Source organism: Berghia stephanieae, chromosome 11 (assembly GCF_034508935.2).
Source record: "Berghia stephanieae isolate SIO BIC M18660-M18661 chromosome 11, UCSD_Bste_1.3, whole genome shotgun sequence".
Classification (NCBI taxonomy): domain Eukaryota; kingdom Metazoa; phylum Mollusca; class Gastropoda; order Nudibranchia; family Aeolidiidae; genus Berghia; species Berghia stephanieae.
In genome coordinates this window covers 262570-278714 of record NC_088370.1, presented here as the reverse complement: position 1 = coordinate 278714, position 16145 = coordinate 262570, and the positions used below count along the sequence as shown (strand labels likewise).

Sequence of the window (16145 nt, the reverse complement as noted above, 5' to 3'; positions counted from 1 at the left end):
CCATTTCTCCATTTGTCAGACCACCAATTGTCAGGACCATTTCTCTATTTTTTACAACACACAAGTGTCGGATGGGACCTTTCTCTCTATTTGTTAAGACACACACAATGTGCGGATGGGACATTTCTCTATTTGTTACAGACACACACAATGTGTCGGATGGGACCATTCTTCTATTTTGTTACAGACACACACAATGTCGGATGGGACCATTTCTCTCTTTTTTTACAGACCACACAATGTGTCGGATGGGACCATTCTCTCTATTTTGTTACAGAACACACAATGTGCGGTGGGACATTTCTCTCTATTTTGTTACAACACACACAATTGTCGGATGGGAATTTCTCTTTTTGTTACAGACACACACAATGTGTCGGATGGCCATTTTCCATTTGTACAGAAAAATTGTCGATGCCATTTCCCATTTGTAGACCACATGTTTTGTAGACATCCATTTTGTTGACCACCATTGTGTTGACCACCATTGTCGAGACAATTTTCTTTGTTACACACATTTTCGGATGACCATTTTCTTTTCATTTAAGCAACCATTTCTCTATTTTGTACGCACCCAATGTGTCAGACCACCCATTTTGTTAGGACCACTTCTTGTGACCATCTTTTGTGACACCCATTGTCGATACATTTCTATTTTACATATGTGCGGAGGACCATTTCTATTGTAGACCACATTTGTAGACCACTTCATTGTACCATCACCAATGTGTCGGAGACCATTTCATTGACATCCCTATTGTGAGACATTTCATTGTAGACCCAAATTTCGTTGGTCATCCCATTTGTGGACACTGTCGATTGTCCAGCCTATTGTCGAACAACAATTGTGATGGTACATCCCATTTTGTAGACCATCTATTTCGAGACCACCTATTTTGTTCAGCCAATTTCTGCATTTTTTTACAGACACACAAATGTGTCGGATGGACCATTTTCCCATTTGTTCAGAGACCAATTTCATGTCACCCCATTTGTCAGACCACCATTGAGAACACAATTCATGTACACCCATTTGTAGACCATTTCGATTGTACACCCATTGTCGGAGGACCTCTTTGTTGTACCATCCTTGTGAGGACACCCATTTGTTCGACACCCATGTCGTGCATTCTCCATTTACAGACACCCAGGTGGGCCATTTCTCTATTTGTAAGACACATGTGATGGACCTTCTCTATTTTAGACACACACATGTCGATGGACCATTCTCCTATTGTGCACACACAAGTGCGGGGACCATTTCTTCTATTGTTAAGACACACACAATTGTGGATGACCATTCTCTCTATTTGTTACGACACACACATGTTCGGATGGACATTCTCTCATTTGTACAGACACATGTTCGATGACATTTCTTCTATTTGTACGACACACAATTGTCGATGGGACATTCTCCTTTTGTAAGACCAATGTTCGATGACCTCTCCTATTGTCGACACAGTTCGGATGGGACCATTTCTCTCTTTTGTTACAGACACACACAATGTCGATGGACCATTTCTCTCTATTTTGTTCAGACACACAAAGTGTCGGATGGACCATTTCTCTCTATTTTGTTACAGACACACACAATGTGTCGGATGGACCATTCTCTCTATTTTGTTACAGACACACACATGTGTCGAGGGCCATTTCTCTCATTGTTACAGACCACACATGTTCGGATGGACCATTTCTCTCTATTGTTACAGACCACCATGTGTCGATGGGACATTCTCTCTATTTGTTACAGACACACCATGTGTCGATGGACCATTTTCTCTCTTTTTTACAGACACACACAATGTGTCGATGGGACCATTCTCTCTATTTTGTTACAGAACACACAATGTGTCGGATGGGACCATTCTCCTATTTGTTACAGACACACACAATGTGTCGGATGGACCATTTTCTCTATTTGTTACAGACACACACAATTGTCGGATGGGACCATTTCTTCTATTTTGTTACAGACACACACAATGTGTGGATGGGACCATTTCTCTCTATTTTTACAGACACACACAATGTGTCGGATGGGACCATTTCTCTCTATTTTGTTACAGACACACACAATGTGTCGGATGGGACCATTTCTCTCTATTTTGTTACAGACACAACAATGTGTCGGGATATGGGACCATTTACTTCTCTATTTTGTTACAGACACACAATGTTCGGATGGGACCATTTCTCTCTATTTTGTTACAGACACAACAATGTGTCGGATGGACCATTTCCTATTTTGTTACAGACACACACATTGTCGATGACCATTTCTCTCTATTTTGTACAGACACCACAATGTGTCGGATGGGACCATTTCTCTATTTTGTTACAGACACACACAATGTGTCGGATGGGACCATTTCTCTCTATTTTGTTACAGACCACACAATGTGTCGGATGGGACCATTTCTCTCTATTTTGTTACAGACACCACAATGTGTCGGATGGGACCATTTCTCTCTATTTTGTTACGGACACACCAATGTGTGGTTGGGACCATTTTCTCATTTTGTACAGACACACCATGTGTCGGATGGGACCATTTCTCTATTTGTTTACAGACACACACAAGTGTCGGATGGGACCATTTCTCTCTATTTTGTTACAGACACACAACAATGTGTCGGATGGGACCATTTCTCTCTATTTTGTTACAGACACACACAATGTGTCGGATGGGACCATTTCTCTCTATTTTGTTACAGACACACACAATGTGTCGGATGGGACCATTTCTCTCTATTTTGTTACAGACACACACAATGTGTCGGATGGGACCATTTCTCTCTATTTTGTTACAGACACACACAATGTGTCGGATGGGACCATTTCTCTCTATTTTGTTACAGACACACACAATGTGTCGGATGGGACCATTTCTCTCTATTTTGTTACAGACACACACAATGTGTCGGATGGGACCATTTCTCTCTATTTTGTTACAGACACACACAATGTGTCGGATGGGACCATTTCTCTCTATTTTGTTACAGACACACACAATGTGTCGGATGGGACCATTTCTCTCTATTTTGTTACAGACACACACAATGTGTCGGATGGGACCATTTCTCTCTATTTTGTTACAGACACACACAATGTGTCGGATGGGACCATTTCTCTCTATTTTGTTACAGACACACACAATGTGTCGGATGGGACCATTTCTCTCTATTTTGTTACAGACACACACAATGTGTCGGATGGGACCATTTCTCTCTATTTTGTTACAGACACACACAATGTGTCGGATGGGACCATTTCTCTCTATTTTGTTACAGACACACACAATGTGTCGGATGGGACCATTTCTCTCTATTTTGTTACAGACACACACAATGTGTCGGATGGGACCATTTCTCTCTATTTTGTTACAGACACACACAATGTGTCGGATGGGACCATTTCTCTCTATTTTGTTACAGACACACACAATGTGTCGGATGGGACCATTTCTCTCTATTTTGTTACAGACACACACAATGTGTCGGATGGGACCATTTCTCTCTATTTTGTTACAGACACACACAATGTGTCGGATGGGACCATTTCTCTCTATTTTGTTACAGACACACACAATGTGTCGGATGGGACCATTTCTCTCTATTTTGTTACAGACACACACAATGTGTCGGATGGGACCATTTCTCTCTATTTTGTTACAGACACACACAATGTGTCGGATGGACCATTTCTCTCTATTTTGTTACAGACACACACAATGTGTCGGATGGGACCATTTCTCTCTATTTTGTTACAGACACACACAATGTGTCGGATGGGACCATTTCTCTCTATTTTGTTACAGACACACACAATGTGTCGGATGGGACCATTTCTCTCTATTTTGTTACAGACACACACAATGTGTCGGATGGGACCATTTCTCTCTATTTTGTTACAGACACACACAATGTGTCGGATGGGACCATTTCTCTCTATTTTGTTACAGACACACACAATGTGTCGGATGGGACCATTTCTCTCTATTTTGTTACAGACACACACAATGTGTCGGATGGGACCATTTCTCTCTATTTTGTTACAGACACACACAATGTGTCGGATGGGACCATTTCTCTCTATTTTGTTACAGACACACACAAAGTTTCCAGTTTCAACGCTTTCTTTGTATCCGGTTGAAAGTGAGCAGGAAATGTGAAAGCGAAATAAATATTTTTCTTCTAATGATTGAATTTTCATAGCGGTTGTTTTCTTTCCTCTACGACTGTGATTGCTTTTTCTCTACTATTTCTTAATTCACACATGACCGCACCTCCTCCCCCCGTGTGGTCTCCGGGGTCCCTCAACTGAGAGGGAAAAGAATTGAGCCACCGTAAGCTCATGCGTGTCGTAGAAGGCGACTAAAAGAGCCATTCTGGTTTGGTGGTAACCAACGAAAAACCACCCGACTGGTGAAAGAGACATGGTGGCTCCACAGACCCCCATACCCCAGCCCGTTTTATGAGAATGGCTTCATTCACCCATTCTGCTATTTTTCTTGTCCTGGCAATCATCCCCAAACTTTTTCTCCCCCCAAATCCCAAGAACGTAGTATATAAAAGATGTTTTGAGGAATGACGGTTTCAGTTTAAAGAGAGCAAGGGAAGGCGATGGCATAGCACAAATCCCACCCCCTTTTACCATATTTGAGCTATGATTTCCATTCCATACCCCATTTCCCCAATGATTCCAAATTTCCCTTCCTTATCAAAATTGAGTTGCCAGGACAGAGAGAGAGAGAGAACCGAGGAAAACAAGCCTTCTTAACTGTCTTCTATCCCCCAGTATCTCTATACCCTGTACCGTTGAAATAGGTTCAACGAGGAGATATTCCTTTCCAAATCCTGCACAGCAGGCACCTTTCTGCTGAGGGTGCGCAGTTCCGAGAGGACCCCGATAAGGAGGAGCTATTGATCCTGGAGGCTGAGGGGGTTCACCTTGCGAGGTGTTTCTACCCCAACACTCCTCTTTGGCTTGACGCTTCTCTAAAGACGGGTGGGTAGCCTACCTTGTAGATGGCCCGAGCTACCCAACGCAGAGATGCCAAATCTATTTTTTGGCACTCCCCTCCATTTAGGCAAAGAGATTGGAAGGACTAGATTTAAAACCATATCTAGTTCCTGTCCCCCATGAAATTTCTTTTTAATCATGGTTTGTCATCTCTGAATCAGCAGTCAGTCTTTGTGCAACGCAAAGATTAGGGTCAATCCGAGAGAAAGGCCTGGAGGCGGGACGTCCCCCAACTCCACCCCTCGAGTCCTTTTTTTTTTTTTTTTTTTTTTTTTTTCCCCAAGGACCATGGAAGGACAAGAGGAGGCCAGACTTGAGGAGTATAGCTTCGGTGAGTGCCTTACCCCCCAAGTGTGGGACTGAGCCGTGCTAGTGGGCACAATATAGCCGGGTTGAATAAAAACTTATAAATATCATGGCCAAAAATAGCAAAAACTCTCCCCTTAAAGCCCCACCCCAGACAGGAAAGAAAAGAAAGATTACAGCCCCGATGACTCTTGATGACTTACCAGGAATGGCAACCCCAAAATTCTCGCCGTTCCTGGTAATTCAACCGAATGAGGATAATATTAAACTTAACACTTTGAGTATCTTCACCATCAGCAAGGCACTCAAAGCAAATGGCGCCGGTACACCAAAGGCAGTGAACAGGAACAACTCTGGCACTTTAATGATACAAGTGCAGGGTCGACAAGAGAGTGAGAACCTCTTGAAATGTACCAGATTCTCTGACATCCCAGTCACCGTTGAGGCTCACAGGAGCCTCAATAGGTCAAAAGGTGTCATAAGAAGCAGAGATCTGGTAGGCTGTTCGGAGCAGGAGATGGTTGAGGAACTGGAGGGTGTTGTCGAAGCTCGGCGGGTTAGCATCCGCCGCGGCGACAGCACAATCCAGACCAACACCTGGATCCTGACTTTTGACAGCCCGAGACCCCCGTCGAGAATAAGAATTGAATACCTCGACTTGGAGGTTCGGCCTTACGTCCCGAACCCCATGAGATGTTTTAACTGCCACCGGTACGGCCATACTAAAACAAACTGCCGCCGTAAAGCTACATGCCCCCGCTGCGGCAAAGAAGACCACAATGAGGAAAACTGCAAAGTGGACCCTTGTTGTCTGAACTGCCAAGGCAAGCATGCAGCACATTCGAAAGATTGTCCTAAGTGGCAAGAAGAAAAGGCAATCTTGACATACAGAGCCACTTACGGCGGTACGTTTGCTCAGGCAAAAGCAGTGATCTGCCCCCCTCGGCAGGTCGCTGCTTCTGCCAAGAGTTATGCAGAAGTTGCCAGGGCTGCTGGTAATAACCAAAACAGCCATGGCAAAATCGCACAGACTAGAAAAGACAGTCCTCAAAAGAAAAAGCCATCAAGACCTAAAAACAAGGTCGCAAATGTGTCAAAAAATCTTTTTGACACATTGGAGGTTCAAGATGTGGAACCTGCAGCCCCCTCCACATCCACCTCCAAGGCGACCTCCACCCCCCCCTCCTTCCCCAAACAAAAAAATTCTCCCCCTCATGGGCGTGGATGTTGGACCCACCCCCCATCTCCATTCCCGTGAGCCCTCTCTATCCCCCCAAAAACAAAACTCCACCCCTTCCCAGAATATGGAGCCACCAACACCAGTCGGGGGATCCACAAATCCCCCTGAGGGGCCTCAAAGCCCCAAAAAATCTAAGAACCCAGAGGGACCTAAAAATCCCAAGGGTTCAAAAAAACTCAGCCCTAAAAAAACCGAGAGGCCCTCCACAGGGCCTCCTTCTCCTATGGAAGTCTCTCCTCCTAGGAGAATAAAAGTAAAAGGGTTGAAGGCAGGCATACTGCCTAACCTCCCCACAAAAAATTAGGATACCTGGTCAGACAAGATTAATTTCCTGGAACATCAGAGGGATCAGATCAAATAGAACAGAATTGGACCTCCTCCTCCAGAGGAATCCTGATGTAGTCTGTCTGCAGGAAACAAAATTACCAGCAGACGACTACACAGTAAAAGGATATACGGCCAATCATCTGATTCACTCTGATGGCCAGATAGCGTGTGGGGGAGTTTCGATTCTCACGAAGAAGAGCACCCCCCACCGCTTGATACCAATGAAAACAAATCTACAGGCAATAGCAGTGAGAGTGACATTGCACAGACCAATCACCATCTGCTCTGTGTACATCCCACCAGATCATCGCCTCCAGTCTGCCGAGCTAGAGGGAGTTCTAAACCAACTCCCCCCTCCCTATGTGATAATGGGAGATTTCAATGCTCACAGTCCTCTCTGGGGAAACACAGACACAAACCAGAGGGGAAAGGCAGTGGAGGCTTTCATAATGAAAATGGATGTATACTTGGCAAACGGTCTCGAGGCAACACGGGTAAATATTCACAATCTTACCACGTCTGCCATCGATCTCACTTTCTGTGATCCTACATTAGCTCCAGATCTCTCCTGGACTGTGATCGATGACGATCACGGTTCTGACCATTTTCCAGTCTGCCTCGACATCACCCCGACTTCAAGGGCCCCACAGCCCAAACGTTGGAGTGTACGGCGAGCAGATTGGGAAACTTTCTCACAGGAGTGTCACAGACTCCTTACGACAGAGGTGGACAGCTATGACAAATTCAAAAATATTTTAACAAATATCTGCAGCTTGACAATACCAACAACCTCTGGTAGACCGAGAAAACACAATCCCTGGTTTTCAGAGGAATGTCGAGCGGCCCTACGGGAGAAGAAAAAAGCATACAGGAAAGCGATGAGATTCCCAATCCCTGAGAATTTCGCAACATTTAGGAAACTACGAGCAAAGTGTAGGAAGATCTTCCGAGAAAACAAACGGAGATCCTTCCAAAACTTTGTCTCAAAAATAAATAGCCAGACACCCCTGAATAGGGTGTGGAAGATGTTACGGAAACTGAAGGGATCCGATAGTGATTCACTAAATCACTTGACACGTCCCGATGGATCCGTGGCTGAAACAGAACAAGACATTGCCAACACTCTGGCCGAGAGGCTGGCGCACAACTCCTCGTCTGCACACCACACACCACAATTTCTGCGCCATAAACAAAACGCAGAAAACACACCAATAAACTTTACATCTACAAACACTGAAGACTACAACAAACCATTTACACTTGAGGAGTTGGGTGCCTGCCTCCGTGACACAAATGTCACAGCACCGGGTCCTGACAACATCAGTTATGAAATACTCCGACATCTTCCACAAGATAGTCTGGTTGTCCTTTTGAATATCTATAACAAGATATGGACAACACAGACTTTCCCACCTAGTTGGAATCTGGCCACCGTGATTCCAATCCCAAAACCTGGGAAAGACCATTCGGACGCTTCAAACTACCGACCAATCTCCCTCACCAGCTGCCTATGCAAGCTGATGGAGAAAATGGTCAACAAGCGTCTGATGTTCTACTTGGAACACAACAACTCCCTCTCCGACCTCCAATGTGGCTTTCGAAAGAACAGATCAACTGTTGATCACCTTGTTCGACTAGAGAGCTTCATTCGTGAGGCCTTTGCCAAAGGTGAGCACTTGGTAGCAATCTTCTTTGACCTTGAGAAGGCCTTTGACACAACTTGGAAATACGGAATCCTCAAAGATCTGCACAATCTTGGTCTACGAGGAAACCTTCCAATGTTTGTCAGAGCATTTTTAAACAACAGATCCTTTCAGGTCAAAGCAGGATCCACCTTTTCTGATCCATTTGATCAGGAAGAGGGAGTTCCACAGGGTAGCATTCTGTCTCCCATTCTGTTTGAGATTAAAATAAACTCAATAGTGAATGCAATGAGACAGAATGTTGACTGTTCCTTATATGTTGATGACTTTCTTGTATGCTATCGAAGTAAATCGAGTATGGACACCATTGAGAGACAGTTACAACTCCAACTAAACAAACTGTCGGAGTGGGCAAATCTCAATGGTTTCTCCTTCTCCCCATCAAAAACAGTAGCTGTCCACTTCTGCCGAAAACGCACCTGCATTAGACAGCCTGACCTTTATCTCAACAATTCCAGAATTGAGGTAAAGGACGAAGCCCGATTCCTGGGTTTGATCTTTGATAGGAAACTAAATTTCCTCGCCCATATCAAAGATCTCAGACTGCGATGCATGAAAGCAATGAAAATAATGAGAGTTCTGTCGAGCATGGAATGGGGTTCGGACACAAACACTCTTCTAAAGATATACCGAACCCTTATTCGATCAAAACTGGACTACGCATCTTTTGTATACGGCTCTGCAAAACCATCCTACTTAGGCATGCTGGACCCAATTCATCATCAGGGACTGCGCTTGGCACTCGGGGCTTTCCGCACTTCTCCAGTGGCAAGCCTTTATGCTGAGGCAGATGAGCCACCTCTCCATCTCAGGAGGAAAAAACTGGCTCTCCAGTATGTTACTAAGGTCACATCGCTGCACGACAACCCAGCACACAAACATGTACACTACACGGATAGGACACTAGAAGAAAAATTTCGCAAGCACCCAAAAATGACACCACCATTAGGTTGCAGAATAAAAAAAGACATCGCAGACATGAACATCAGTCTAGATAGGATACATCCATACGTCCAGGCAAAGACACCACCATGGTCCATATATAGACCAAACATAAATTTGGACCTAACAAAACTGGAAAAATCACAAACAGACCCACATATTTACAAACAGACACTAAAAGCAATATTACAAACATACAAAAACCATACTCACATATTTACGGATGGTTCAAAGAGCGCAGATGCAGTAGGATGTGCCTATCACTCATCGGAAGGCACAGGATCACTTCGCCTGGATAGAAATGTTTCGATCTTTACAGCTGAATCGAGAGCAATCCTAAATGCTCTCCGTTTGGCTGAGAGATCGAATAAAAATAAATTCTTGATCTTGTCTGACTCGCTGTCCGTACTTAAGGGGATCTCAAATTTTTATTGCACCGATCCAAGACTCATAAGTATCTTGGAAGGTGCAAATAAATTATTTATTAAGAAAAAGAAAGTTTGTTTTCTCTGGGTACCTAGTCATGTGGGTATCCAGGGGAACGAAGAAGCGGATCGACTGGCAAAAGAGGCGGTGAGCCAAGAATTACAAGAGGGCAGTAAAATCCCACACGCGGATTTAAAAATCAATATAAAAAAACATGTCCGAAAGGAATGGGAACGATCCTGGAGTCGAGATGTACATAACAAATTAAAACAAATTAAAAGTGACCTCGGCCCCAGACCCAACTCGGGGCTAAAAAGAAGAGACGAGGTAAAAATAACTCGACTCCGGATCGGACATACTGACCTCACTCACCGTTTCCTTCTGGAGAGGGATGAAAAACCCCTCTGCAGAACATGTAACTGTGACCTGACAGTTCAACACATTTTAATTGAATGTACAGAATTAGAACAGATAAGGTCACAACATTATGATAACAGAGACTTGAAGTCTCTGTTCCAGTCGGTCGATCCGCTTACAATTTTAAAGTATCTGCAGGAATGTGAACTCCTGCAGAAATTGTAAATAGATATTTTTACTTAACAAACATGTAACTATTATGATTTTATAAAGATTTTATTACAACAGTACACGTTTTGATCAGCTGTTGCCCCTCGGGGCCGATAAAAGATTGATGAAAGACAGAAACGGGCGCTTAAATGACCTAAATAGTGTCGAAAGCGCCGTTAAACACCTAAAAACTAAAACAACCGCACCTCCTCCTCCTCCTCCTTCTCCCCCTCCTCTTCCTCCTCCTCCTCCTCTATCATCATCATCATCATGTATGTATGAGTTGCATTGTACATTACTACAGCACCTATAAGGTGCTATGCTACATCAGCATAAAAGTGTCAAGGTCACAGGGAATCCACATATTGGAACCAAGCGCGTCTGTTCCCATTGATGAAATCATCATCATCATCATTCAGATTGTATCTGGTTTTGGGTTCCGTTTAGAATTTTTACACATTGTCATCAATATTAAAACCATTGGACTTTTCAATTTTCTATCCCAATTTGTTTCAGGATTTTCCTGATTGCTTACGTTGACAATTTCTGGGTGTATCCAATCCTTGAAGTGTTGGGAATATTCCAGAGAACTATTTTCCTATCTGTTTGTATTGCCTTCTTTGCATCATTTTACATCCTCGGAGAGGCGCTAACAACTTTTATTTGGGGTAAGTGTTCTGTTTTTGTTATTGTAATGCATTGAAAGCATTTAATAAAGAATAACTTTTGTTGGCTTCTGTTTTACCTACGATTTCCAACGGATGTTTATATACAATTTTTTAAACTTCACTTTGTTATTGATATAGAAAGAGTTTTGGATTTTGAGGATCTGAGATTCATCCACAAAAGCTCATTATAGTTGACACCAAAGAAGTCGAAACTGCTAAAGTCAATTTTCAATTAAGTCGAAAATCCAATCCAACTCCCTCCCCCCTCCCCATTTCCCAAGAAACATGAATATAAGAGGATATAGATAAAGATTGTTCAGGTATGTCAATGTTCACATTGGTCAAACTTTTCATCACGGCTAGTGTCAAGGTACAATCACACCTTGTTCTCTATCAGTACAGAAGGCAGACAATGCCCCAGCCATTTACATGTTGGCATAAATCACTAGGAGATGTAGAAAGTAATAAAACACAATGATTTTACTCCTATACTCCTGGCATTAAAGCTCCAATATATTACATTGGTTATTCTCCTGGCATTAAAGCTCCAATAAATCACATTGGTTATACTCCTGGCATTAAAGCTCCAATATATCACATTGGTTATACTCCTGACATTAAAGCTCCAATATATCAGAATGGTTATACTCCTGACATTAAAGCTCCAATATATCAGAATGGTTATACTCCTGGCATTAAAGCTCCAATAAATCACAATGGTTATACTCCTGGCATTAAAGCTCCAATATATCACATTGGTTTATACTTCTGGCATTAACGCTCCAATATATCACAATGGTTATACTCCTGGCATTAAAGCTCCAATAAATCACATTGGTTATACTCCTGGCATTAAAGCTCCAATAAATCACATTGGTTATTGTCCTGGCATTAAAGCTCCAATATTTTTTACTCCTGGCATTAAAGCTCCAATATTTTTTACTCCTGGCATTAAAGCTCCAATAAATCACATTGGTTATTCTCCTGGCATAAATTGTAGGCTGCATTGTAGAGTAAAAGCAAATACTATCTGGTAAGCCTCTTACATTTTGTCTTGATGCCTCGGATGATATTAGTATAAATAATATCAAAGTCCTTTGAAATTGGCCTGTGGAAAGGACAATTGTTTTATTTTCCACTGTTTTGATGATATTAGTATAAATAATATCAAAGTCCTTTGAAATTTCCCCGTGGAAAGGACAATTGTTTTATTTTCCACTGTTTTTGACTCTTTACCTATTTTTCCTTTCCAGGAAAATCTCCAGCCAGATCTCCGTCCCAAGGCAAGACAAAGACGTCACAGAAATTAAAATGAAAGCTTTTCATATTCTCTTCTTACAATTTTAAATTTTATATTAGATTTTACCCTTATAACTTTCATAGTATTTTATCCTGGCATGGCTTTTTATTTTTTCAAAAGAAAATCAAAAATTTTGCAACCAAGTTCCCAAATTATGCAAAAAAAAAAATGTGCAAAAAAATTGCGACTGATTTTCGTAAAAACTAACATTAAGTAAAAACTAACATTAAGTAAAAACTAACATTAAGTAAAAACTAACATTAAGTAAAAACTAACATTAAGTAAAAACTAAAATTAAGTAAAAACTAAAATTAAGTAAAAACTAACATTAAGTAAAAACTAACATTAAGTAAAAACTAACATTAAGTACACGAAGGAGAAAAGTGTTGTGGGCCTGAGTAATTGATAGAGAGAGATTAACTAAAAAATGATTCTGTCAAAAAACTAATAAGATTTTAAAAATCCTCCCCAACAAAGCTGTTGCAGGCATGTCTACCCTCAATCTCAACTTTCAGGGACATTCTACTGATACAACCTCACATTCCAGGAACAATACGTTCTCATATCACATTGTCCCGTGTTCAATTTCCACTGGTGTCCACCTCCCATAGTCTCGGGTTCACTCCCCAGTAGTGTCCACATCCCATAGCCTCAGGTCTACTCCCCACTGGGCTCCATATCCCGTGGTTCCACGATCACTCCTCTTTGCTGTCCGCCTCTCATGGCCTAGAGTTCATTTCCCTTGGTGTCCATCTACCATAGTTCCAGGTTCATTTCCCTCTGGAGTCCATATCCTGTGGTTCCATGATCACTCCCTGGTGCTGTCCACCTCCCATTGTTCCAGGTTCACTTCCCTCTGGAGTCCATATCCTGTGGTTCCATGATCACTTCCTGGTGCTGTCCACCCCTATAGTTCCAGGTTCACTTCCCTCTGGAGTCCATATCCTGTGGTTCCATGATCACTCCCCGGTGCTGTCCACCTCCCATAGTTCCAGGTTCACTTCCCACTGGAGTCCATATCCTGTGGTTCCATGATCACTTCCTGGTGCTGTCCACCCCCTATAGTTCCAGGTTCACTTCCCTCTGGAGTCCATATCCTGTGGTTCCATGATCACTTCCTGGTGCTGTCCACCCCCTATAGTTCCAGGTTCACTTCCCTCTGGAGTCCATATCCTGTGGTTCCATGATCAGTCCCTGGTGCTGTCCACCTCCTATAGTCCCGGATGATTTCAACATCCCGTAGTTCCAGGTTTACTCCCCACTTGTGTATCTATCCCAAATTTACTCCCTATTAATGTCCACCTTACATAGATTGGGTTCACTCCCTGCTTTAATTGCAATCCACCTCACACTGTTCTGGGTGCCTATCTCAAAAAGTGGCTACATATCTCTCGTGTCCACTCCCCACTTGTGTCTACATCTTACAGTCCCCAGTTCACTCCCCACATGTGTCATCCAGCTTATAGTCCCAGGTTTACTCCCCACTGTTGTTCACCTCCCCCAAAGTCCTGAGTTTACTCTCCACTGTTTATTACATCCGACAGTCCAGGGTGCACCCAGCTTCCCTTCCTATTTGTGTCGTCATTCCATCTTGTCCTCCAGTTCATTCCCCACTACAGTCTACACGAACTGGCCAGGCCACACGGATTCCTACCCTCTACTAATAACTAATATTGACCACCCTTTATCCTGGCTTTTACGTCATGGATGCAAAGAAAAAAACAAAACGTCATGCCAGTTTATCGTTTCTTTCTCTCAATTTCTTCATTTTTTTCTTCTTCTTTTATTTGATCTTTTAATAGGGTGAGGATAATTAAACAAACAAAACTGATTTGCATTTAAAGGTACAATTGATTCCAATCTCATTTTTTCCAATTTTTCCTGTCAACTGGTCTTTATTTCAATTCAACTTCATTTTTGGCCTGACTTGAGTCAGGCAATCATGCTTAGGCTTTGGTCAGAAACTAGAATATTGAACTGTAACACTGCCTGCTACCCTTTGGATAGAACGCTCTACTATTGTAAATACATTCTGCCAAACCTAGTTTAGACTCAGCTATCCAATCACTGATGAGTAAGAAGCCGCCAGGAACATAATGTGCCTGGACACTCATACATACCGGGTTCATTTGCCTCTTTGTTGAGTGCACTATCAATTGAGCTACAAAAGTCTTGAGAGGAATGAGATGCAAAGACATCTTTGATATTATAAATGTTATACAATCAACAATGGACACTATTGCTATTGCTGTCAGTTCTGTTGTTGTTTTTGTTGTTATTATTATTGATGTTATGATGATTATTATTATTTTTGTTATTATTATTATTATTATTATTATTATTATTATTATAGTAAAAATGACGGTCATGATATTTATTTTTAAAAATCTTTATGGTGGGTCCGTCCACACCTTACAATGTATGGAATGATCTGGTGTAGACGATTTATGGACTGTTTGCCTTGGTCGTCGAACTGGACTCACGGTCCAAAAATGTTCTGCAAGCGATTGGAGAATGACAAACATTTGTACACAAGTGTGTACCTTTGTTTACGTTTACCGAACGTTTGAGTTTGATCAAATTGAGAATGGAGTGGCAGAAAGTCACACACAATCAGGTAACACACGTTTATATGTACTGACTTGCCATAGTGACACACACATACACACACACACACACACAATCAGGTAACAACACCTGTTTATATGTACTGACTTGCCATAGTGACACACACATAAACACACACACACACAATCAGGTAACAACACCTGTTTATATGTACTGACTTGCATATAGTGACACACACACACACGTATGTTTATTATATGTACTGACTTGCATATAGTGACACACACACACACACACACACACACACACACACACACACATATGTTTTTTTATTATTATATGTACTGACTTGCATTTATAGTGACACACACACACACACACATGTTTATTATATGTACTGACTTGCATATAGTGACACACACACATATGTTTATTATATGTACTGACTTGCATATATAGTGACACACACACATACATGTTTATTATATGTACTGACTTGCATATAGTGGCACACACACACACACATATACATGTTTATTATATCTACTGACATGCATATATAGTCACACACACAATCAGGTAACACATGTTATATGTACTGTCTTGCATATAGTGGCACACACACACACACACACACACACACACAATCAGGTAACACATGTCTTGCAATGTCCAGGTGTGACCCAGGGTTAAATATTAGTGTGTATGTATGTATGTATGTATGTATATATATATATATATATATATATATATATATATATATATATATATATATACATATATATATATATATATATATATATATATGGGGGGGGGGGGGGGGGGGGGGGGTGCTTATTCTGGTGTAGTCTATAGGCTGTGATTGATTTGATCTTGTGGTTTTCCATGAATTAAATGCTCATTACAATTTATCCACAAACTACAGTCTGTGAAAGTCACCGTGCATGGAGTCAACACTTGACGGCTGTTTTCTTTTCGCTTTTCTCTTTCTTTCTTATCCTTGATTATTGTGTCTTGATCTGGGTGTTCTCTTTTATTAATGTGTCTGTTTTGGGTCTTCTCTTCTTTAT

The 16145-nt window shown here is 41.9% G+C and overlaps 1 protein-coding gene across 2 annotated transcripts in view; it reads left to right on the top strand.

The window, feature by feature from the left end:
- Positions 1-14234, top strand: part of LOC144957293 (androgen-induced gene 1 protein-like) — a 57241-nt gene extending 43007 nt beyond the window's left edge. The window contains exons 5-6 of one of the 2 annotated variants that reach the window (XM_078888395.1): positions 11056-11207; positions 12461-14234. In XM_078888395.1, coding sequence (XP_078744521.1) covers positions 11056-11207; positions 12461-12522 — 214 coding nt within the window. In that variant the 3' untranslated portion in view covers positions 12523-14234. The remainder of the gene's footprint in view (positions 1-11055; positions 11208-12460) is intronic. The other variant, XM_078888396.1, reaches the window with a different exon arrangement.
- The last annotated feature ends 1911 nt before the right edge of the window (positions 14235-16145 follow it).